The sequence below is a fragment of the Sipha flava genome, unplaced genomic scaffold (assembly GCF_003268045.1).
Source record: "Sipha flava isolate LNK unplaced genomic scaffold, YSA_version1 83_pilon_pilon, whole genome shotgun sequence".
NCBI lineage: Eukaryota > Metazoa > Arthropoda > Insecta > Hemiptera > Aphididae > Sipha > Sipha flava.
In genome coordinates, this window is record NW_020273625.1 from 21,846 (window position 1) to 49,028 (window position 27,183).

Sequence of the window (27,183 nt, forward strand, 5' to 3'; positions counted from 1 at the left end):
TGTTGGAAAAAAAATGGCGATTATGTAGAAAAGTAGCCAAGACCTTGGCCTTTCCAACGGTGTATCGCTTTTTGTAAATAAATGTCATTTTCTATGAAAAAAAAAATTGGAGACCTTACTTTATTGTCAGCCCTCGTAAACAAACTAAAAATAATTATTTAGTAAAATGTATTACATTTATTATAGTGATTCAAAATGTATACACACGTATATATGATATACTATTTACAAATAATACTATTCATATATATAAGAAAAGTGTTGAACTTCATTTTTTTCTACTTTCTTTAATTGAAATAATTTAACACAGAAATTATAGGCGAACAATAAGGAAAAACAAAATAAAAATAAATTATTACGATTTTGCTTTGAGGACGACAGAAATCATGGTTAAAAAATGAGGGAAAACCGGATTTGAAGTGAAAAAAAGTTTTTGAGAAATTCATCTAAGGAAATATAAACCGTTAGAGAATGTCATTTATATTAAAATGATGAGTAGCCAGACCGAATATGTTGGTTATCTTATATATCCTCGTTACGACGCGATTAGCCCAAATCGGGTGAAAAATTAATAGAGAGCCAATATATGAATATTTGGAAAAATAATGTGACCATAACTATATCTGGATAATATAAGAGTTCTCACAGTCATGGGGCGTATAAAATTTGCTTATAATATGAGATAGGTGGACAACTATGGCGAAATTTGATTACCAAACATTTCACATAAGATGTATAGGGATAAATGTATTGGAGTATGATATTTTAACAATTATGAGTTTATAAATATTTGTATAGGTTGCCCCTATTGATCTACAGTTTTACTTTCAGTAATGTCAAGATAGTTAATAAATTAGGACCCAAAAAAGAGGCACATTTTTATTGTTAAAGACGTTAAGGTAATGGAGTTGATGTACTTCTTGAACTAGACATTATTAATTACAAGTAATGAAGTGTAGGTGAATGCATTAAGAGGTTTTTAATACATCACCAAGGTATATGGTTATGAGGACCTAATTAGGAGCTGAAAGAGGAGATTGTGTTAATGATTCCAGTAATAATTTTTATTCTAAATCCACCTGCATATTTAATTAAGTTATAATTTACAGCAATCAGTTGAATCGGTAATATACTGAAAATAGAGGATTAAACTATTTATAGTACAACAGTACTTAATGTTTATTCATTATAAAAACAAATGTCAATTAATATTATTCATATTTACTTGTATATATGTTTACTCTGTTTGAATTGGATGAATAATAATATTATAAGTTAATTATGTTGTGTGTTTGTGTAGAAAGAATTGAACCTTTACATTAGAAACATTATTGTTAATATTAATTCGTTTGGATAAAATTGATATAATTGATTCATATTTTATAATAAAATGCATTTTTATTTACTATTTAAAATATATCTATATATTTTTGTTAAATCATTTTGTTGTTTTCAGTGGTAGCATACATTTATTTTTTTAGATTAGCTCGAGGATAAGGATAAAGTTATTTCAGTTATTAGTAAACTATAATTATTTAGTTATTAATTAATTAATATTCCAATAAACACTCTTTGCTTGGAATAACATTATTAAATGCACACATTATGCATATTTTCAAAAATAGTATTGTTATATATATTTATATATATATATCAGGAAGCATTATAGATTTTAATTTAATAAACTAAGAAATTTATTCTAAAATATAGAAAAAACAAAAATTTCAAATTTTATAGAGCAGTTGTGTTGATAGTAAATGTCTCCATTAAAGTATTTTATTTAATAAAAAATTATTTTAAATTTAAATATTGCACGCTTCAATAATTTTGAATATTTGTGGCAGTTACGTCAGAAAAAAAAAATATGCACTTGGTTTCATTTTAAATAAAGGTAAATAAAGGTAAAGTGGTATCATAATTTACCAAGTATGTCATTAATAATCCATTAATAACGGATATATCTGTGTATACTAAAATCCCTCTCAGAGGCGCATATGAGATTTTATTTAACGGGAGGATGGGGCTCACGTATTATTTTAATTGAACCAACTAAAAATAATGAGTAACCATTTAAATATTTAAATGTACAACAAATAAATATAATCATTTTTAAGTTGGTAATAAACAATATTTGTTTAAACAAGATTGTTTTTAATTTAAATTTTTTGTATTTTACCTGCTCTCAAAATAGCGTACCTACTGATACAGAAGGGACAATAACTCAAAAAGTTTGTTTAATGCTTCACTTTTTCTAATTGAAATATATTTTTTATGTATTACCAATCGCGCTATTGAATAAACATTGATAGTTCTATTATATAATTAAAAACTTAGTTATGAATATTTCAGTACTCGTGTTCAATAATGCTTATTTAACGAACAACAGTTCAATTGTATGAAATAATTTTTGTAGAACCCAAATTATTTGTTAATCTTTTACTGATTATTACTTTTCTTTTAACATACATTAGTACTGGCTATTGTTAATACGTTTTTTATCGGTAAGTTTGAGAATTTTTTAGATATAGAAGCTACTCTTTTAATTTATTTTTTTATTATTATTTATTTATAAACGCCAGAAAGCTCAAAGAATTTAAAAAATAAAAATCAATCACAACAATGTTTAGAAAAAAAGTTACAAAACAATTCAACAAAGAAAAAAAGTATCTTAATTGGTTATAGAAAAACTAACTCAACACATAGATATGAATATGAGCTGCTCAAATGACTTGTTAGTATAAGGATAAATTTTTTATAATATCAATAAGGTTAACGAAAAAATATCATATTCATGCCAAAAGAACCTTATAGTCTGAGAGGGAGTGCTATAATCAATTAGACGCTGTTTTATATAACCAACTCCTGACTGATGATAAAATAAAGGAACAGCTGTATTGATTAAAAAAGATTATTATTTTAGATTCTGCTATTAATTAGGTTATATATAGATTAAATATCAAAGATAAACTTCTCTATATATTTCAAAGTTTGAAAATGAAAACGAACTTATTATTTTGTAATTTATTAGTTTGAACTTCAAAATAATTTATATGATTTTTTATGAAAAGCATTCTAAACTACCAATTCATACTCTAAAATAATTTTGACTAAGGAATTGTAAAGAATAGTTAAATACTTTAGATTCGTAATCTAAGACGTATGGCGATATAGGAATCATAGATTATTCAATATTATTGATCGAATATGATGAATAAAGGATAAAATAATTACGTAAGATTATCCCTAAGTTATTTGTAGCTATAGATAGATTGAATTGCGCCTGTGAAAATGAAATGAAATTAAAAAGATACTTCTTGTACGGATTAGATTAATTATTTTATATCATATGATTATTATTATTGATAATAACACTAATAATCTGATTTGTTGATTATAAACAGCACGAAATTAAATATTATTTTTAATACTTAAAAGCATAAATTTGGATTTTAAACATACTTATGTATCACTTGTACGTTTTAAAAATGCGTTAAAGATTCGTATAAATAGTAAATGTCTTTCACCTCAAGACAACGATTGTTACAAAGAAAATATGTTTAGCAATGTATACTCGGTATATACTCGCATTATATTATTATTTTCTATGTCATATACGTTACTGTTCCGCATAGTAGCTCATAAATTACACATAATATGGTATTTGGTGTCTTTTCGTTTTTATTATTATTCCACTTTTCCTCGTGTGTTTTGTTCGATACTAATTAATAGGTAACCATTATTTTATCTACAAAGTTTTATTATTGCAAAGTATACACGATGCACGATCATAGGGCAGGTATGCTTACTTGTGTCACACAAATAAATGTATATATTACAAATAATATTCACCACAGTGTGAAATTTAAACGAAGAGAGAAGACTGTAAAACAACGTGATTAAACACACGTCGGTCGAAAGATGATTTATTACGATTCCGCGCGAAAAAACACTAAGTACTGCTGTTAAGATAAAAACGTAATTTATATCAGTTATATATTGCACACGATATACCTAGGTGATATAAATACACACACACACACACACACACACACACACACACACACACACACACACACACACGTATACATTTGTGTAATGGTCGGACGTTTCGTGGCAAACGCATGTGCAAGACACGGTCGCCGACAACGCCGCCGCTGCCGCCGAATCAACGAGTGTACCGCTCCGGTGTTGGTGGGCAGAATCGTTGGGGTGCTGTACTCGAAAAGGCGTCTTTCGAGCGAATTGTAACGTTGTGCACATCGCGTGGTCGAGTCAGCGGGTTAGCAAAGAACGAGGGATTAGAGTAAGAGAGTGAAAAGAAGAAAAAATATTCGTCGTTAGAAAAAAAAAAATCCTCGTTGATGGTACTACTTAGAAAACATAAGTCCTTGCCGTGGACTCGCGGACATACGATTGAGAATAATATTCTGCACACTTTCAAACATTTTATTCCTAAAGGTAGGTGTCGTGGTGCGTTGCGATAGTAGTAATAATAATAATAATAATAATAATAATAATAATAATAATAGTAATTATATTGTAATCGGTTAGAATTTTGAATTGATATACACATTGTCATCGTTATGCGAAACAGTATCGAGTTATTTTCGTACCGCGCTAAATAAGACGGTAACGAATAAAATAAATGATGTAATCAAAATTAAATAATGAATTTTTTTTTCTGTTAAATGGTACAGCTTTTTTGGCAATTTACGCGCGAACAGATAACGAGAGAAAAAAATTCATTGAGATATGCTTCATAATGAAATAATCATACGTATGTTTATTTTTGTTTTTATGAATTATCGGTTTGAAATTAGTTATGCCACAGAGTTTTTCTTTTGATTTTTCAATAAAAAATTGTATTTGTATTTTACTTTTTTAGATCACATCGATTTAATTAAAATTGCTTACATAACACTTAGACCCTTATTGAATTTAGAACTATTATAGAAGTAAGTTCATATCAGTATTATTGAAGTAAAATTATAATATAATTTTAAGTATTTTAACTCTTAAACTTCATTGTTTGAAGTTTTTATAATTATCGAAATTGTTTCTTTTTCATTCAGTGTTTGATTTGAATTTTAAAACTAAGCATACGAAACATGATACAATAGTACTGTATAAATAAAATAGCTTACAAATAAATAGTTTAAGCAATTATTTACTCGTAATTTGCCATTTTTTAGATGTTCAATTTTTGAATATTATTTTATTAGATATAATAATATTTTGTTGTTTTGATAAAAGATTATGAATTATACAAGGTATTTGTATTAACTTGGTTCCATCGCTAAAATGGATCACATAAATTTATTATGAAATAATCAATAAAAATTTAAAAAATCACGTTTAAACATTAAATTTGATCAAAAAGTGTTTAATATTTAATTTATATTAATTTACAATATTAATATTTTATTTTAAATAATTTTGTTTAATTTCTTAATTAATTAGTCTTTTTAGTCTTTGGTTAGCATTCAATGCAACTCATTAAAATATTTTGACTATTCAAACTTTTATGTGTGGTTTTTGTTAAAATATTTTGAGATAAAATAAATACTTAACTAAAATTGGTGATTTTAACAAGCATAAAAACTTTTATTACGTGATACATCTAAATTACAATATATGCGATAAGATATTTATTATGTATAATACTTTGACCTTTGTTTAGAATCGTTTGTCGAGTGTGATTATTTATCGTTGCCTTCATATGTGTACTTATAATAAATACGATTAACACACTGAAAGCAAATAATTAGTTATAGATTCTTATCGGATTTTTCTTTAAGTTAATTTTAATTCGCATTGAATCATTGTTTAAGGTTAGGAAAATATAGAGGAGAATTTAAATTTTTTATGGCTGTAGGAATTAAAATTTTGTCGCCCTTATTATGTAATATACTTTAACTCATTTGAATATTTAGACAATTTTTTTAGCTTTCAGTTATTTAGCCTACATTGGAAAAACTGCAATGGATGTTCAATAAATTTTAATGAAAAAGTACAGTGGTTATTTTTACAAATTAATTTTTTATTTTAATTTTGTTATTATTAAAAGACAATTTAAAATTTGATATTTACAATAGGATTAAAATAACATGAGTAACATGTTTAGGAAGAAACCCATTAATAACACCTCTTTTACTGAATTAATAGATCCCTATACCATTTTCGTTTTAATCTGCATGGTGGATTTTTTGGGAGCGTGGACGGTAGACATATGAGATATTCGAGTATTGCTGTGTGTGCTTAAACTTCAGAGGAAACTTGTATACGGTTTTGATCAGTTCGGTGGTAGTAATTATTTTTAAGTCCTTGTGTAGGGTATGATTAGAAACACACCACGGGGCTTTGGTTAGTAGCCTCAACGCAATGGATTGGAATTCCTGAATTTACCTGATGTTTGAGGCTTGATAGAACCTCAGAATGCAGTTCCACAAGACTAAACTGGTCTTATGATTGGCTTATATATAAGTTGTTTGTTTTGAAGTGGTGATTTTGAGTTGAGGAGGGGACGGAGGAGATGGATTCTATAAGTAGAAACCCCAGGTTAGTCTTTTATCTAACGAATTTATTATGACTATACATTTGAATGAATCAAAATAGATAGATTATTATTATTATTATTATAATATAATTATTTTTCGTAAATATAAAATAAGGAATTTTATTTTTTTATTTATTTATACGAATGATATATTTTGCACTACAAAATGTGCCACCCTAGGCAGCTACGTACTTTGCCTATTGAGAAACCCGCCTCTGAAATTAAATAAGATATTATTGTTATTATATAATCATTCAAGCATTAATAATAAGTACTGATACGCATTGCAAAAAAAAAAAAAAAGAAATATTTTGAATTTGTATTTTATAGTGAAAATTGAAGTTTCTTATATATATAAAATGTAATTACGCATTTCCTGTTTGAATAGTTGTAAAAAATTAATGTTGATCGCTATATGTATTGGAACGGTATTTCATGAAGGATGCTAAGGAAAATTTGAATAGTGAATATTATAGGTTATATATGAACCGATGTAATAGTTATCTATGAGTAAATCAGGAAGTGATTTTAAGATAAGTCATCACATTCGTTTATAATCATATTTATTAAATCACAAAAATACTTGTCTTTAATATGCAAATTTTCCGGTTTTAACAAAATAACATCAATTGCTTATTAAATAAGATATTTTATCCTTGTGCACAACTTTTTGGACTCTTGTTCACACTCTTATTTTAATACAATTACTGAAATATGATGTTAAATTCATATTACTCCAAAAACATTTGACTTTTTTATTTTATTTTGTGGGCTTGGATATTTAATCTCGTTATTCTATGTATAGTTGTCACATACGCGCGCATACACACACACACACACACACACATATATATATGTTTGATAACTTCTTATCAAAACTATTCTATAAAATTTAAAATAAACTCGTTGAAGTAGTGCAGGAGTCAAATTTTATGTTCTTAATTATACCAATCATATCAATAGTCTTTATTTTTAAATTAATTAATTTATAATATTATCATTAATTCACACAAAGAAAACAGTTAAATGTTCCAAAAAAGAGTTATTTAAATGCATTACGTTTTGATTCTGATTGTTAATTCGGAAGCATTTTAATGAAAAATAAAAATTCAAAATATATTTTCTAATGAAGATTGACATTTTCTCCTTAGATTAGCGAAAAACATCATACCAAAAGAAATGTAATAAACTTTAATTGATGTTCACTTTTTTTCACAATTTTCAATAATTCTTTGAATTGCTATTTCTATTTTACCCCATTAAAGCGACCGTGTTATTACTCAGTAACTTATAAATAGAATTTATAGAAATAATTAATTGGAGAAAACGTCGTTGGAAGGAGTTTGAAGACGTTGCTGTTAATTTCCAAGACAGCAAGTTCTCGTTTAAAACAGTTAATCCCGGTTGTATACGGATGATAACATTTTGTGACCGTGACGTTTTGAATGAGTATGTGTATTATTGTTATGTTTAAATCATTTATGACGATAAAATTATTATATATATATATATATATACATGTATATTACAATCATTGCACTCATTTACACTTATGTACATTGTACACATATTAATAAATGTAACGGGTTTTTGATGATTTTAAATCTTGGAAAATAGAATCTGCACCATGACGTTCAAGTTTTTATGATTGTTTATTTTACTGAAATGGCATGTCTAAAATTAAATTGTGAACAAATTTATACAAATTTACACTCGGCTGTGTTAATTTTTTTCGTGTACTTATATGGTAATATTTTAGCAGAGAAATCGTTTTGGACTTGCTTATCTTTCAAATGCAAAAATAAATTTTTTTACTACTCTTATTTAATTTTCTATCCAAATAAAAACATAAGTTTTAATACCGTGAAGTTCATAAACGATCATTTTTGGGAGCTAATGTACAGAGCCGGCCCCAAAAGTATTGGCGTCTTGGGCGAAACCATGATTCGGCGCCCTTAAACCTCCCCTCTCCAACCCACTTATTTTGAGTAGTAGTAAAATTAAGTTTTTTAGTGAGTTTAAATAAAACTAGTATGTATTAGGTACTATAAATTAGTATTATATCAGTGCATTTTTTGACAGGTTTTTTTTTTCGTTGCAAGAATATAATAGTTCTAATTTTGAGCTTAGGATTTTTTTTTAATTTTTGAAAGTTTCTCCGGAGAATATATTACATCATGCCACCATTGCTTATAATACAAGAATACTGTGTTTCACTAATTACTTATTTATTAACAACCAGAGAACGGAATTCATTGTAATTGATGAATAAGAAACCAAAATATTATGTAAAAATTAACTAAACGAAAAATATGATTATTTATTACCTGTTGACTGTAACTTATTAGTATACACATTTCACATTAAACAGCAGATCAGATCGTACGTAGCGAGAGCTTGTCGAAAACAATAAATTATGCGTGCATTTCAGGCAAATGTGTCTTTTTGATTTACAACACATTGCGGTATTTTCGCCATAAGGTCTGAACGATTTTTACGTAATCGTCTAGTTATATGAATCTATTTATAAATGAGTAAATAAAATATAAAATATTTTATGAAAATAATTTTTACGAACTAAATATATATTTTATTTACACACACAAATGCGGTGATATGCAGTATTGTTACAAGCATTATTTTTACATCAAAACCAGCGGTATCGATGGAATATTGAAATAGAAGGCACAACTGTTATTTTCTTACTTTCTGTAGGTTGTTAATACGTATTAAAAGATAAATTAGAAAAATAAAATGTCAGTTTGGCGACCTTTTCTCGCTGGCGCTCTGGGCAATCGCTCAGGTCGCCCATAGCTTTCGCCGGCCCTGCTAATGTAAAACATGTAGTGATTTAAAAATTCTTCTTGTACAAAATACAATTTATGGGTTCTCATAAAAATAAAAACAAAATATTTATACACATATAATTGTTATTAATTATAAAATTATTTTTATTTCATTGTATATATTTGTATTTACTTTAGTTAAATTTCGTTAATATGGATCAAATAAATTCGTTACCTCAATAATGGAGTATCATAATTATTTATATTTTCATCACGTTCACTATTGTTTAATGCGATTGAATACATAAAATATCATCTCCTATTAGAATGAGTAATTGTAAACATAATATTTAATTGATTTTTATACAATGTATATAATTTGAAAATTTGGAAAACATTACATTTTCTACTTTTATATTATTACCTATTGGCAAATAAAAGTTTTTATTATAAAGCCCGATTTTTCAATCACATTTACTCGTCAGATAACTTGAGTTATCTGACAGATAAGAAAAAAATTGATAAATTCAGTTTTTCAATGTCGGGATAGACCTTATTCGATGGATATTGTTACGGATAAGTTATCCGTTACTTTTTGTATCAAATAAATCTTATTCGACGGATAATTAACAGCTGATAACATAAAAATGGTTAGTTATCATAATTTTTCATATTATTTTAAATATATATGTGTATATATACACAATTTCAATTTCAATATACATGTATTTATTTGAAGAGGATGATTATGAAATAATTAAATATTTGAACTATTGACGTCGTCTGTACTCTGTATACGAAAGAATAAAACATATGCTGGCGTGAGATGACCATGACTTTAGGATGAGATTCAGACTTGGAAAAAATGTTGTTCGTAATTTATTAGTTAACACTTTATTTTCTAATGCGTGACGGTTTTGTAGATCATTTTTCAATAAAAGTTCTTTTTCATAAAATGTGAAATTTGTTTGTTTTTTGGATATGTTTTTTTGAGACATGTTGAAAAAAGAAGTGAATATAACTTATATCGAGCGGGAGTCAACACTCAACACGCAACAAAATTAATAATTATTGATTAGTAATTACATACAGTATTACAATAAATAATGGGTCAATATCACCGAACGATTCCTTATCAATTTCATCATTGACCAATCATAATCAAATAAATGTGTGTAACTTGTTTCATAATGAACAGTAACTACCTTCTATTAGTATAATTTTACTGCCGAAAACTTTATCTGTCAGATAGCTATCTGGAGAATAAAATTACAATGAAAAACCGGAATCACTTTATTTGAAAGATTATCCGCCAGATAAATTAATCCGACAGATATGTATCTAGCAAATAATTGGATGAATGAAAAACCGGACCTAATTCAAAGTAATTTGGGAAGATCAGGGAAATTTTTTAATCGCACTTATATGCTTAATTATTATTATACTGATGTTACGGTGTATATGAATGATTAATAAAATACCATGGTGATTTCTTAAATTGATAAGGTATTGAAGACGCTACTTGTTAAATAAAAAAAAGTTTTAAACATGTTTTAAAAAATTTAATTTTCAAAGGTTCAACATAATTCATATTATTATGAGTTAAATTATACCGATTTTTTTGTAGCAGAAGTTCGATAAATTAATTACGTTATATAATAAGTATTTGTATTTGTTTTACTCGAGTTACTATCTACTCTGGAACTGAAAGTTAAGTAGGATCCTGAGGTAACCTTTAAATTTTTTCATATTGCATATTTAAAGAAGGATTTTACTCTTAATTTATTCCTAAACATTTAATAATAATAATAATAATAATAATAATAATATATTTATTGCTAGTAGAAGAAATGTGTACAAAGTATAAAGGATACATATATGAAATTACTAGTTTTGCTCTACACTGAGGTAATACCTCTTATCGTAGAGCAAGAATACTTATCTAGATATCATTTTAAATATAAAGAAGAGAGAGAGAGAGAGAGAGAGAGAGAGATAGAGAGAGAGAGAAAATAAAATAAATAAGATAAAATAAAAAATACAATTTAAAATGAAAAAATTCACAATTTAATACTAATATAGAAAGAATACAATAAGAATTTAAGAGAATAGAAACAATCATAATAATATAAAAATGACATTTAATAATTGTTTTTCAGTATAACTTTTCATGAATAATAGTTTTGAATTATAAAGTATTATATGTAGTATATATTATGATTTTTTTGCTCTTGTAATTATAGATAGTTTTATTACATTTTGTAAGGAAGCTGTTAATAAATTAATATTTAAATTAGAACTGTTATTATCTGTTAAATTGTGGTTCCAGTTTAGTCTTTAATTAATTAATTTAATTTAATATAATTAATTGTATTATAGAAATTTGTTTCTTTATTTGTATTATTACTGTATATGTGTGAATTATTTTCTATAATTTGTGTAATTACGGGATAATGGTCGGTTATTAGTGAATCGATAAGAGATACCTGAACAGAGATAATTGAATTATTGATAATATTTGAGAAAACGTAGTCTAGGCAAGTATTTGAGTCGGGACGTGTAGCGATATTTATATATGATGTAAAGTTTAAGGTGTTTAATATGACTATATAATTTGTTGTGTTTTGTGAGGTGTCTAATAGATTTATGTTTAAATCACCTAAAACTATAATTTTTGTATGTTTGTGATTCATGATTATATTGTTGATTATAATATTTAATTGTGTCAGGAATGTATTTATACCGCCATTTGGAGATTTGTAGATTGTTAGTATTCCGTAATTATGATCATTGTTTTTAATGTTGTAAATAACAATTAGTGTCCTGAATTATACTCAGTAGTACTATGTATAATATAATTTTTTATAAAAATCACTTCTCTATTTGATCTACGTAAATTATTTTTTGAATAGTCTGTATTGAATCCTTTATAAAATGAAAAATATTTAGGGTTGAAATCTTTGCCTGTCCATGCTTCTGAAGCAATTATAATATGACATTTATCATTTAGTGATGCATTTAAATATTTTAAATCATTTATGTGTTTGATTTAACTTCTAATATTTGTATGTAGTATATTGAGACTCTTATTATATTTTGATAAGCTTTCATTTATTTCATTAATGCAATGTAATTTGGTTTTAACAGAGTCTAAGTTTATAAATATTATTAATTGAAGTCATATTTGTTTGAAAGACGTTTACTAAAATGTAATGTATAATTGTATATAATTATTATTATTTGAAATAGTTTGTTTATTATGATTGAAATTTATAATTAGTATGTACTGTAAACTTTAATTATTACAATTATTGTTTGTATTAAGATTAAAAAAATATACATTGATTTTAATGTAAGAATAGAATGTGATGAGCAGTGTAACTTACGCTTTATCTAAGTCTTGTTGGTTTATTATGCGTAGTGTTTTTGATTTTCCATCTTTCTTCATGCGTATGTCACCGTTGTTCACCAATACGAATTTGTAATTTTTTTCTTTACCATATGCTCTTGCTTTTCCAAATAATGATCGTCTGTCCTTAGTTAATCGTTCATTTATAAATATTTGATTTTTATCTGGCCAAGTATTACATAGGTTATTTGCTGTTATTTTAGAAATTTTACTATTGCGGATTAATTTATTTTTCATTTCTATTGTTTCTAATTTTGCTACGATTATACCACTTGAATTCTTATTGAAATATTGTTTATTTGCCTCTACCACTTTGATTTTTGTGTTAGTTTTCAACCCAATTTATTTTACGAGTTTTGTGCAGTTTTTATTGGGAGTATGAGGTGTACCGGCTACATAAATGCTTATAATGAGGTTTGTTTAATTTTATTTTTGATAATCGTAACTTCATTTAGTAAATAATTATTTTCATTTTTCATTTCTTCATTTTCGATTTTTAAATTTTTCATTTCATTAAGCAACGAATCTACTTTGTTGTTAAAATTATCAAATTGCTTACCCATAAATTCGACAGATTGTATAAGTTCTTCAATTTTCGTTTCAACCTTTACTGGTGTTTGAATATTATTTATATTTGGATTAGTTTGCTTGTGATCACTGAAAATGTATTTTCCTTTACTCAGCTTTGACATTTTTTTTTAAAATTACACTCTGAGATACCTGCATAGTAGAAATGTATAATTTTTTTTACATATGTTACATTCTAGTGTATCTTCTTTGTGTATTAGTTTCTCAAGGCATTTGGCACACTCTATATCCATACTTATAATTGTAAAAGTAATAATAATGATGACTTTAATGAGAAAAAAGATAAGGGAGTCGATAAATAATCGACTATACCTGACAAAGTCTGGATAAGTACTGTATTTAAAAGTTTTGATCAAAGGACTTTATTTTATTATGAGGTATTTAAATAAATATATGTACAATAAATTTAATACAAATATTGATGTGTATTATTTTGTTTGGACAATCTCATAAATTATTTATGCTATTTTATTTAAAAATTTCTTTTTACATCGCACTAATTACTGCTAAAATTGGGAAACGTATACATTTATGAAAGGCAAACATCAATTATTGAATGTCAAGTTAATAACTCGAAAATTGGAGATAATAATAAAAGTTCTTTAATGGGTCATATTGAAGGGTACCTGTCTTTGTAATGAGAATAATGTTCATCCAGTTGAAAATTGAAGAATCGATTAGATTGACTGACGTATCCTAGGATATATTTTAGAATCTGGGTGGATTTTTCTTCAAAATAAATGTCACCACCTGCTATATGTTAGAAGTTAGAAGATCGCATTAATTATAATAGTTTTGTTTTTATAATTTATTATAATTCAAATTTTGGTATATTAAATATAGTATACAGCATAAGTTTTTATAAAAAATATCAAATTACTTATAACTATTGTACATATGTAATTCAAATTAATATTTTTATAAATATTGGATACTTAGAAGGTAATATTTACTAAACATTTGTAGAATACAGTATATAATGGAGAAATAATTTAAAGTATATTCAAAAATTTAGTCTCAGAAAAACGAGAAAGCTTTTAGCTTTAAAACGATGTGTTTTTCTTTCATAAAAAGGTTTGTGATAAGTAAATTAGCTGTTAAAAAATATTCTTCGGATTTTAAGGGCAGTTCAATATTGCTCACGAAACCACTTCATTAACTGAAAAATAATATAGTTTTTATTTTAAATAATTATTATCATTATTTTTGTTTTAAGTATAAGATTTTAACATTATTAAAATAGATAACTGAAAAAAAAATGTTTTTGAATAGTTAAAAAGTCAGCGAGTTTTAAATACAATGCTTTAGTTTTTTTTTATCATTTTTGTATTTAACCTAAGCAGGAAAAAATAGTTTCTGGTAATTGTTGAGTTAAAATTTTATATAAATACTACATATATAAACTTCAATTCTATTAAATTTTTACATATCCAAAATTAAATAACTAAATATTAAAATATAATATTCTAAATATCTTAATAATTTATTAATTATACTTATTACTCATGGAATTAAAAAAATGATCATGAAATTGATTGGTGGTTAGTTTCAATTATAGTATTTGTTGCACTATTGTAAATTAAATACTATTTTCATGAATTATATAATATACTAATTGTTTTTTATTTTTATATCATATAATAATAAGAGCATGGTAATGCTAATTTTCTCATGTACATATATGAAAATTATACATTTTGTAAAAGTTCTATAAAAAATGATTGCTGTAAAAAAAATACACTTTGATCATAATCTATAAAGTATATCAATATTATCTCCAAAATAAAGACAGTTAATGAAAACGTAGATGTTTAATTTTACATTAAAAAAACAAAAAAAATTATTTTTATGCATCAACATAATATTAATTGTTATTAACTTATTACATTTGTATTATTTTACCAATAAAATTGTGAATTGTATAAAATAATAATGTATATTATTAAGTATTTTCAATATTCTTGAATAAAACACTGTTTAAAAAAAAAAATACTAATATATCTACAATTAATTAGTTACCATATGCAATAAAAAAAACTAATTAGTGTACATTTTAAGTGTTATATATGTTATTTTTTAAACAATAAATTATAGTATAATGTACTTAGTATACTCGTAATAATATGTAAAATTCTAGAAAAGGAAGTATAATATAATTGGACCCTAATTTACCCGTCAAGTGTCAGGTATTTTTTTATAATTAGTTATTCTTGCTACAAAAGAGATTTTATAAAAAAAAAAAAAAAAATTTAGAAATATTAAATATAATTTATTGTTATTATTATTTTAGTAACTGAAACTTATCAATTGGGTATGAAAAAGTAAATTTAAAATTTTTAAAATAAATAGTTTTATTTTATTTTCTTATTAATCTTTAAAACGTTTTCAGTAATAAAGGCTATTCGCTAAATGAATAGTTTGTATTGAAATTAAGTTCCATCATATTGTTGGAAAACTGATTTTTCATTTTTAACAAGTATGACGATTTGTTACTAAGTCTATAAATTACTGTGGATTAAATTAGTATCATCTTACATGTTATAGTTAGTCAGGTCTTCTGTTGAATAATATTACTTTTGATGTAGGTAATTGGTATGTACTCTTTTTTTTCTTAACTAGCTATCTCATATAAATTTGAAAGCCCACCATTGAAAATAGCGTATAGAAATATTTTCGGGTTTACCATGTTTTATAAATTATACTACACTACCTACGTAAATTATCAACAAACATTTAATGGCTAAATGTTTTACTATACATCTATAGCATCGTTTCATACCAGTTAATTTTGTAGTATAATATCTTGAAGTACGAATAAATAACCCTTAACTATCTTATAGTTGAGTGAAAAAACAATTATTTTATTTACACATTTAATGTACTAGGTAGCTAATATATAATAGATGTTTTTGTTATGAATAACAATATAAATAATACACTAGACTTCTGAATATTTAATTATTTTGGAAATTATATTTGTGAAATAATATAGGAAAATATTGTGATATTTAAAATTCTTTTAGAATTACACGAACTTTGTTACGGAAATAAATATATATATATATATATGTGTTTTATATTTATTTTAATTTATTTTATAAAATATTTTGATAATTGCAAACGATTTTGAGTCGGTGTTGGTGAGTTGCGGCCCGATCCCTAAATAACGTACGAATTGCGGCCCGTGTTTATGAAACAGACGTGCGAGTTGCGGCCACATTTTACATTTTATTTATCACTTCATATCAGCCTATCAGCGTTACCCAGAAGACACCACGAGGAGGTTGGCTGAGTCGTCTCCCAAAAATTTGTTTTTTTTTTATTTATTTAAAAATGGCAAAATGTATGATAATTTATGGTAAAATAAATTTTAATATTTATGTAAAATATGTAAAAATATATATATATATATATATATATATATATATTTTATTGGTTGGGCAAAAACTTAAAACTTAATGATTTGACGAAATCAAACTGCTCTATTTCTTTTTGTGCTAGCTTTGTCATCTGTTGTCTTATAAATGCTTCTTTTTCACATATTTTCTTCGTTTTTATTCCATTGCTTTTACATTTGATATATGTTTCTGATTGAATTTTTACTAACACATCAATAAAATTATAGATGTTAGGATGACTAGAGAAGAACGATGAATTTAGGTGTGAATAAAAACTTTCACAGCCGTTAGTGGTACGGTTACAGCTAGCAGAGAACTGTGCCCAAATATTTGGGGGAAACATAGCATCCGGGGATATATAGTTTTCGAAAACATAGTCGGTAAATTGTACAACCCGATCATCTTTAGCGGGCAGTATTGCTAAAAAGTCATCCGTGAAACAATCAATGACGTTGTCAGAATCCAAAAATGGCAAACCAAAAAAAAATTTAGATAAGATACTGCCGATACTGCCGGCACAAAATTGAAAATAATAAATTTTCCGGGCTGCAATTAATTTAGTGATAAAATATAACCGGGCCGCAATTCACCTATAGCCTTTTGAGTACATTTATATAAATTAATATGTAAATATGTATGTATCCTAGTCCTTATGCGATTTCGTAGTATTTAATCAATAGATGTTGTGTTCCAATTATTATCACGATTATGAATGAACCGTTGTCACTAGAAACAATGGTTTTCGGTAAATTAAGTACTTTGGGTTAATACATTTTGTTCACATGGAATTTTCTTGGTAGCTCTTTGTTTTCTGCCCTCTTTCTTTAAATTTATATATAGATATAGAGGAAAAATCCATGAGAGAAATTGAAATTTATATATATACTCTTATATATATTTTTCTCAGGGATTTATACTTATTGGATTTAGGTGTTTATTTGGAATGCTTTGTTGTAAGATTAATAAAGTCAATTCTTTATAGTAGTCTACAAGTGACAAATGATCCATACATTTGTTCTTTGATCAGTTGTTGACAATGTATTTCGATTGGCACGTCTAAAAAATTGTATTATTGCACGGTTTATTTATCTCTCGTATTATGTAGGTGTATCAAAAAAATAACAATGTAAAATCTTTTATACATAGTTTATTATATTAATAAATTGACGTAGAGATACATTAAACTTTTTATCCGTGTTGAGGTATAATTTATTAATTGTTTTTAATATTGATTCAAAACCAACAATTCAGTATTTTCCAAAAAAAATTAATAAATATTAATTACTGCAGTTGTAGTGAATCAGTTAAAATGAAATGTCATTAAAAGTTATTCGTAAATTAAAGTACTATTTTATTAAATTAAGACATATTATTACGGAGGAATTTTGGCCAATGTACGTTGGGCATAACTGAGATTCCTATACAATTCAGGAACATTTTAGGAGGATATGATTAATACACAAGAGTTTAACTAAGTTTATATTGAATATTCAATACACGGTAACTATTCGTGGTTTATAAGCCATTTCGCTTACTTTAATAATTTTTTCTCGTGAACATATTATTCATATTTTAGCGTTTCATTTTTAACCAAATGGTAATTGATACGTAATAACTTATAATTGTAGTAATAGTTTTGAATTTAATAGTCATGCCATAATAATAGTTTAAATAATATATAAATTATTTCGTTAAATTATTGTTTATTTAATTAAACATTGTACTAAGAAAGTTTAGAATTTGAGAATTATGTATAAATATTGATGATCATTGGTATAACATTTAAATAATTGTAACCAAGTCGTAAGAACATTAATAAAATGTTTATTACTGTAATGTTGTTTTTAATTTATCTCTACGATATACTTTTCATAGTGGCTTAAATGACTTAGTCATAACTAGGGACTTGAGCTTTATTGTACAAACATTTTAGGAAATATGCATATAAATATGCACTTAAAATTACCAAAATATGCAATTGAATATTTTTTTAATGACAGTTAAAAATTTTGATTTATTCATTTAAATGTAGACATTTTTTTCAATTAATATTTTTTGACAGAAATAACACTATATATATTATATTACTGTGTATGTTCGATTTCATTTTCTTCATCTTCTCCTACAATGAAAAAAACTAACTGAATACTTATTTTTCTTTTACATTCTCTAAACGATTTACGATAAACGATAGTATACGTAGGAACAAGGTATTTCCCTTGTTGCTCTGACACGTTCGTTACGTATATTGACCGATGTATGAAAGTAAAAAAAAAAAAAAAAAATGTAAAGCTTTAAAATGAAAAATGTACTAAACATCAAAAGTAAACTACGTAAATGTGATATAAATAATAATTAAATTGCCAACAATTATCAAATATGCATTTTGCTCAGGAAACTGTGAAATATGCAAAAATATGCAATTCAAATTTTTGTATTTCAGTTTGTTATGACTTAAAACAAATTTATATCTTACTTAAACTATTCTGCAATCATTATTAAACAATATGCAAATGCATGAAGTCCCAAACCCTTATCATGACTTACTCCTTGTTCATGGTTTTCAAATAACAGGTAGAGATTAATTTGACAATCTTGTTCACAATGCATATAATTTGAGCGAGAGAAAAATTTCACATACTAATACGACGACTAAGGATGTAATAATGTATTAATGTGTGATTATTAACGTCAATGGGTAATAAATGTGTAGTCTCCAAGAATATCTAGTATCTCACGATTTTATTCACTTTGTATATACCTGATAATGCATTTTTAATTCGAAACCAGTCGTACTTTACAAATATAATAATACTCCAGGCTAAGAATTTATTTATTTAATTGCATAAACCGTTTGTTTATTTATTTATATATATATTTTAAACTATGTTATACCAAAGGTCCTGTATGATTACATAAGATATTATTACTTTTATCACTACTATTTTATACATTTCGAGTTAATATTAATAATTATATGGAGTGATGGCTATAGTAATTATATTTCTCTTGTTATTACCAATTATATTAAAATATTTTAGTATAACTCTAATATATTTACCAATCCAATATTATATAAATTATACAATAAAACGATAATAAATCATTATTTTATATTACAATTATTTTCATCGCAACAACATAGATAAAAAAATTGTTTATACCTATCTAGTTATATTAAGAACATCAAAACATATTAAATACATTTATAAATTTAGTTTTTCATTCGTTTTTATTGGGTCGCCATTTTTTATTCGAATTGTATATATCATAAATTTAATAAATTATATACTTTTCAAAAGAGTTATTTACTAAAAAACTAATAATTAATAAAGTACATTTAATGGTGAAAACTACACTTACATTTTGAAAAAAATATTTTTATAACCTTAAACCTTTATTAACCTTATAACTAATTATAACAGTATTTACAATTTATAACTATAAAATCCATTAGAAGACATAAAAAATAAATAATAATATTTAAGAAATATAAATAATTGTGTATAAATTATTAACCGATGTGAAAAATAATGATTAATTCATCATCTTAAACATGATGCAAGTTCAGGTAGGTTTAGTTAAATTTATAATAAAAGATGATTGTCCAAAATATTGAAATCGTAAAAATTAATTTGAATATTTTTAATTTTAACACTTTTAACTGATAAAAACTTAAATTTATATGTTTAAGTATAAAAAAAGCATTAACTGTATGTGTCCATAGTTTATTAATATTATTAATTAAATTAATTTAAATAAAAAGGCTTTTTAGATATCTTATAATTATTAATTTTAGTAGGTATATCAAAACGTTTATCGAGTTCTTATATCATTATAAAGATGTTTCATAGTTCTGAAATATACAATGAAATTAATGTTGTTTATGTATTTGAAATGTTCGTTTCTCCAAAATTTTGAAAGATTTTTTTGTTGAAAATTATAACATTAAAGCCCGATGTAAGCTTGCGTTGTTTTAAAGCTCTTCGCCGTTGTGGCACCGCGGCGTGGCCGTAGAATTCAATGCACTAACATAGCGTAGAATAACGCAAATGGTATATATTTTGAGTGTAACGTACAATATGAGATCGAGCTGTAACAATAGAGGTTTATAAAATAAAACGTTTAAAATGTTATTTCGAACTATAATTATCTTTTTTGATATATACTTTCATTGTTTCAAATATAAATCTTTCATTAATGTAAATATTTAATAAATATAAATTAAATAATATAAATTTAATTTTTTTATTTTTCATTATTTTTATTAAATACCTCACAAAATTCCTCATACATTTTTATCTAGGCTCTTCTTTTTTTATTCCCGTCATGGTAGGTTTTGGCCGCCACATTCCGTAATTCTAGATAATATTTAACTGCACCAATGAACAGTTCAATATTAATTTCATCATCATTTCTTGCCATGATTCGGTACAGCCGCAAAAGTGTTAACGGAAATTAAATTGCGTTTAACGCAAATGTGCATTACCCAATACAAAACAATGTATCGGTGACCGCATGCGTTCGCGGTGCCGCTGCGGCGTGATAATGACTTGCGTGAAAACTTGCAGGCAAAATGGACGCGCATCGTCACAACGTTTGCCGCTGTGATGTGAGCAGAACTTAATTAAATTGAGAGTATTTCACTTCGCTATCGCGGTGCCTCAGCGTTGCCGCAGCGTTAAATTAACGCAAGTATGCATCGGGCTTTAAGGATCAACCTTCCTTATTAAAAATGTAATTCAACTACTATATTAACCATCTTTATAAATATAAACTGATTCAATCTATTTATAACTAATACCTATTTATACCTATTTAACCTATTTAATTCAGAACCATTACCGAGAGCAATGGTACATTGGTTTCAAGTTTAAAAAACCAATATAAAAGTACCATTTATCCATCCCTTTATTTCACCCGAGACCTAAGAGTCACGTCTTTTTTTTCAATTGTAATGCTGGTTTAAAAAAATGATAAATAATAAAGGTAAAAAAATATATATAAATATATATGATTATGGATTTTAAAATTTAAATTAAATATTTTAATCTATTTGTATTTGGATAAGTTTTGATTATTTTACATAATTTATTATCACTTTTCAACATTAATGCTAGTTTCACAAGAATGAAATATTACTTTACAGTTTTTGAATCTAACTTTCAAATAGATTAAGAAATAATAACATAAACAATTTATATAATCGTTGATTTTTATTAAAAGGTTATATTTGTAAATATCAAATAAATTATAAAATACATGAATAAATAATGTTACAGTTATTTTCAGCAATATTGGGACAGTAAAAATGTATCAAATACAATTTTTTTTAAAGGGGTGGATATTTTATTACATATACAATTCTGGCTTTGAACTCTAAGAAATACATAAAATAACTGTCGTGGTTTAAATTATTGAAAACTTCATTGTACTTATTATTATTTACAAAAAAATACTGCCATATTTATTTATTATTCGTTATAAAGGTTTCTTGACGCTCTACATTTTATTAACATTTTGCCAACAATTTACGGTAAGTAGTGATTCAAAAATAACATTACGCTGTAAACAAAAAGTAAAAACGAGAAACAATAAGTATAATCATTTATAAAATATTCCCTGGATTTCTACGTCATTCCCTCTCATGTATATATGCAACTGTATTTGTATTTTTACTGATATGCCGTAACTTTTAAAATAGTCGTTTGGAATTTTAAAATGGTATATTTACCTTTTTGAAATAGTTTAAGAAATGATTTGAATAAAACATTTTCTTTCTCTTATCTGTACTTTTCCTAATAGTTTCAATGTCATCAAAACGGTTTTATTTAAATGCAGTTTCTATTGCTCAAAATAAAATAATAGTTTAATAGTTTGATGTTAGATAAATACACGAATATTCGATCAAAAATTAGAGATTATTGCTTAATGAGCTTGAACATTGATACCTATGTTCTAGTTTCAAATGTTATTGAATCATTAATTCTCGAATGCTTTTTTTTCCAATAATTCATTAAGCTTGAATATATCTCTTAAATATAATAAATGGTAATGTAATTTTAAATTATGTACAGTGACCCATTGACTTCTAAATACATTTAAGCCAGAAATGTACTAATTTATATTGTTTAACATGACGCTATAAAATAATAATCATACAACATAATGTTAATATCGTCATAAAAATTTGATAATAAAACATAAAACAATGAAAGCGGTAAATGTATACAACTTGATCGAAATTGGATAGAATTGGAAATTCAATTCCAAAGTCTTAAGACTAAAACAGTTAAATTAATTTAATATATCGACTAAGAAAGCGTAAGACTATGTCTGAGTTCTTGAAAAAATTGAAATTTGTCGTAAATTACAATAATAAATTAGGTACTTATTTTATTTAAATTAAATGCGCCACGTTAATAATAATGTAATAATTTTATCAATTTTTAGCTATAATTTTAAAAACATTGTTCATTTTGGTGTATAAATTGAATTTCTGATCAATTTGGTTCACGAGAGATGAATACTAGAAGAACTGTTTATGACACAACAATTCGAAACTCATAATTTTGAGTATCGATTTCGCGTAAAATATATTCGGGGCAGAGAATATCGTGTTATTTTCCGTTGACTGTGAAATGTAAATCATTCTACAGCGGACGAACCTACAAAGTTTTGATTAGAATGGAAAACACAGCCGATACACGTTTTTGATCGACCTTTGGCCGCCATATTTGTAATGATACTATGTGTACAAGCCGGTGATTATAACGTAAATAAGCATTGTAATAAGCGATTACGATTGTGGCTGAGCTCATGCATTACATTTGTGTCTGTTTTGTAGTTGATCGACATCAAAATGCAATCCGAGAAGTATAAGTCTTTTTTTTTTCTATCCATACAAAATCTTTGTTTATCGTAACGAACATAATTACACCGCACAACAACAAAGTCGTTATTTTTATTGTGTTATGAACATAAGATATTAGTACTGGGAATGTTTTAATTGCATTTAATACACCTATCTATCGTTTTCAAGTACTCCATACCAATTAAAAAATAAATCCATTATACTTCTGTAGTGTAAAAAAGCTAAAGCTAATTACTATATCGGAATCGAGATAGAAAAAAAAATGTATCACTACTATAGAAAAAACGGATTTTTATAATTAGTTTTATGCTGTACTTATGGAAGAGTTTTGTGCCACCGTACGAAAATAATCTGTTTGTTTATTTTTTTCGTTAATACGATCACATTATTTTTGTGATAACATTACACACGAAGAAAATAGTGTCCACTTTATGTGTTTAGAATATTTTGTTCGTGCGTACAAAGATTTGATGATATTGAAAAAACACACATGGATTACCCTCACCAAGCTGATTTCTTTGACAGATATTCAGAGCGCTGTCGGTTTTCTATACGCATTTATTGATAACCTTGTGTAGAGAAATACCACCGGATGCGTTAGCGTATCGTTCAAATAAATAGTGGACGCGGCCACTAGTCGTCGCTGTGCGATCGTTTGTGTTCAAATTGTTGATAACAGGTTTCAACAACAGAAACAACAGTTTCCACGTAAAAACATGTTTTCATCGCGATCACAGCGACTTCATGTACTCTGTATATTACTCCGTCGTATTACCCTATGAGCGACGTCTAGCGGTCGCGTTCACGTAAGCGTAAAACGTCGAACAATAGGACGGCGTGTCTCCGTGACACTAACGATCCGACGTACGCACCGCAAAAATCAAGAAAATCGGAAGTGAACGTTTACGGCTCTGTTCCGTTTGCGCGGGTCAATGGGCAAAAATGTTACAGTTCGTAGTTTCTCGCCACGACGATACCTTCGTGTACCGGTACGCTGCCGACTACGCCGTTTCGGAATGACCTTTTGTACAGACACGTGTAAAAATGAAATCTGTAGTATTCAACATTGTATTCGAACGAGAACAACGACGATAGTACAATATAAGCGTATAATACCGACGCCTTGAAAACTTTAATTTTTGCTGTCCTTCTAATAATAATCATCATCATTATTATTATTGTTATTGTTATTGATTGGATATTATTTTTCAGATTTCGACGATGCGCTGAACTCGTTCTAGGTGGACGGGTCCGGGAGACTCGGGTTAGCGCGCGCAAGGACGTAGTGATCACGCGAGCAGTGGAGATTTCGCCGTGTGTCCAGGAACGATACAACAGCCGCGACCATGGATATGATGGAAACCGATTCGAACAAGGTGCTGCATTCGGTGCCTAACCACGTGGACGTCAGCGCGCCGCCGGTGGACACGTGGTGCTGTATGGAGAACGTGACGAACGCGTCCATGTTCGATGAGTCGAACCTGCCGTATGACATGAGGTTCAACGAGGGCCACGTGGTGGCCATAGTCACGTACAGCATACTGATGGTCGTCTCGGCCATCGGCAACATCACGGTGCTGACGATCATCCTGAAACGCAGGCGCAAAGCGGGCACCAGGATACATGCGATGCTCATGCACCTGGCCATCGCCGATCTCCTGGTAAGTGCGGCTGCAAACGTCCCGTTTGTCCTGCGGGTCCCGTGTTGCCCGTGCTCGACCTGCATGTCCCGTTTGTAATTGATCGCAGGTTGTGCTCTCGCATGATTTGGTCTACGCTGGCCTCACGTAAACCATTGTTAAACACAACAGCGTGTGAACGGTCTGATAGAATAACTGCCGTAGTGGACACATCATTGGCCGGTACTATTGTTAGTCACCAGTCTTAGCACGTTAGGTTGGGCTCGTCCGCTAAACAATCAATGATTTTCCCGCGTAAATCATTTATGAGGATTAAAATGAATAAGTGTACCAGCATATATTTTTATTTATTTATTTTTTGTGACCTATTTGCGTCCAGAAAAATCGTATAATTGAACGCATTATTTTTGCATGCAAAAATGATAATATCTTTAAGTGTTTCTTTCATCATAAATCATCTCGGGATTTATTTTGAATATAAAAAGAAAACCATGAACATGTTACATCCATTGCGATTGTGAGACGAGCTATTAAGACTTATAAAAACAGAATTCTTAATATGGCATAATATGATTTAATTTAACCCTTTATCAAAAAAAGTTGTTTTATTTATTGAAAGTACCTATTATGTTTTTAATACAGTGGAACCCGGCTAGGATGTTCTTCTAGGGATTAGTTAAAAATTATTTATCAAACGGGAAATCGTGTAACACGGGAAAAACAATTTAAATTGTGACGACAAAAAAAATATTGTACACTACAATGTGAATTTTTAAATTTATATTGCACATTATTTTACATTATCTACTTAAAAAATTATCGAATTTTGTTCGTTTCAACTTTTTATATTTTTAGAATGAAGGAAGTTCTCAATTTTATTAAGATAAATTAATGTTTTGTTAGCATTGTCAAAAGATGCAATTAATATGCATAGCTCATTTACATGATTAAGTGAATTTGTTAAAATTTCATAAAATTTTATATTTTTACATTAAAATCATTGACAATGGAAGCATTCGGAGTTAAATCAAGGGACTCGAAACAAATGAGCTTATTAGGTGGGAAATTGTTTTAAGCAAAAACGTCTTAAACGGATTCTAGTGTATGTAAAATTGCTAATTGATTTTTTAAAAGTATATTGTACAGTTTATTAACCACAGATTTGAATTTTATTATAGCTTGGAAATAATGAAAAAACTGATCAGCGTCCCTAAAACGGGATCCAACGTCTGCTCTAATTTATTATCAGCGATATATTTCAGCAGTATCTCTTTTTTTGGGACACAAGTAATATGCAATCATGTATGATAAGATCCATCACCTGATACTTTACCCATGATCACTACCAATTTATATAGGCATTGCATTCTGATAGTATCGATAGTAGATTTTTATTTGGCTCTTAAACAGCGAATAATTCTACGAAGCCGCTAACAAACTATTTTTTTTGTTACTCAATTAACTTTCCGATAGCATATTTTTTTACCAAAATACTATGCATCTAAAGAATTGAAATACATGATGAAATGACTTATAGATTATAAATCAAAACAAATAATTTAACTTCCTAGATGATACGCTTGATTTTTCAACATCTCAGAACTGTTATGCAATTTAAATCGTTTATTATCAATCCTCAATAATAAGGGGCATTTTTCGATATTAAAAATAACGATAGTGCTTAAATAATAATATGGTTCTGTAATCAATTTAAGAATACTATAGCTTGATAAATAAAAATAAATTAGCTGATTAAAACTGAAAAGTAGTTTAGCATGTGTCACGTATAGATATAACACTAGTTTTTCAAAATGACTAGATGATATATTTAAACTGTTAATGACAGTCTGTTATTATTTAAATTAATGAGCTAAGAAAATAGTTTGTCAAGAAGTTGTTGATTTAATGTAACAAAAAGTGTTATCGAGCGTA

At 26.8% G+C, this 27,183-nt stretch overlaps 1 protein-coding gene across 3 annotated transcripts in view; it reads left to right on the forward strand.

The window, feature by feature from the left end:
- The window catches only part of LOC112693272 (gonadotropin-releasing hormone receptor-like), a 99,951-nt gene that overhangs the window by 15,002 nt on the left and 57,766 nt on the right, over positions 1–27,183 (forward strand). Inside the window, exons 1-2 of one of the 3 annotated variants that reach the window (XM_025568263.1) lie at positions 4,209–4,458; positions 24,824–25,272. In XM_025568263.1, the coding sequence (XP_025424048.1) occupies positions 24,958–25,272 (315 nt within the window). In that variant the 5' untranslated portion in view covers positions 4,209–4,458; positions 24,824–24,957. Of the gene's footprint in view, positions 1–4,208; positions 4,459–24,823; positions 25,273–27,183 lie in introns of those variants that run through there. The other 2 variants (XM_025568262.1, XM_025568264.1) reach the window with 2 other exon arrangements.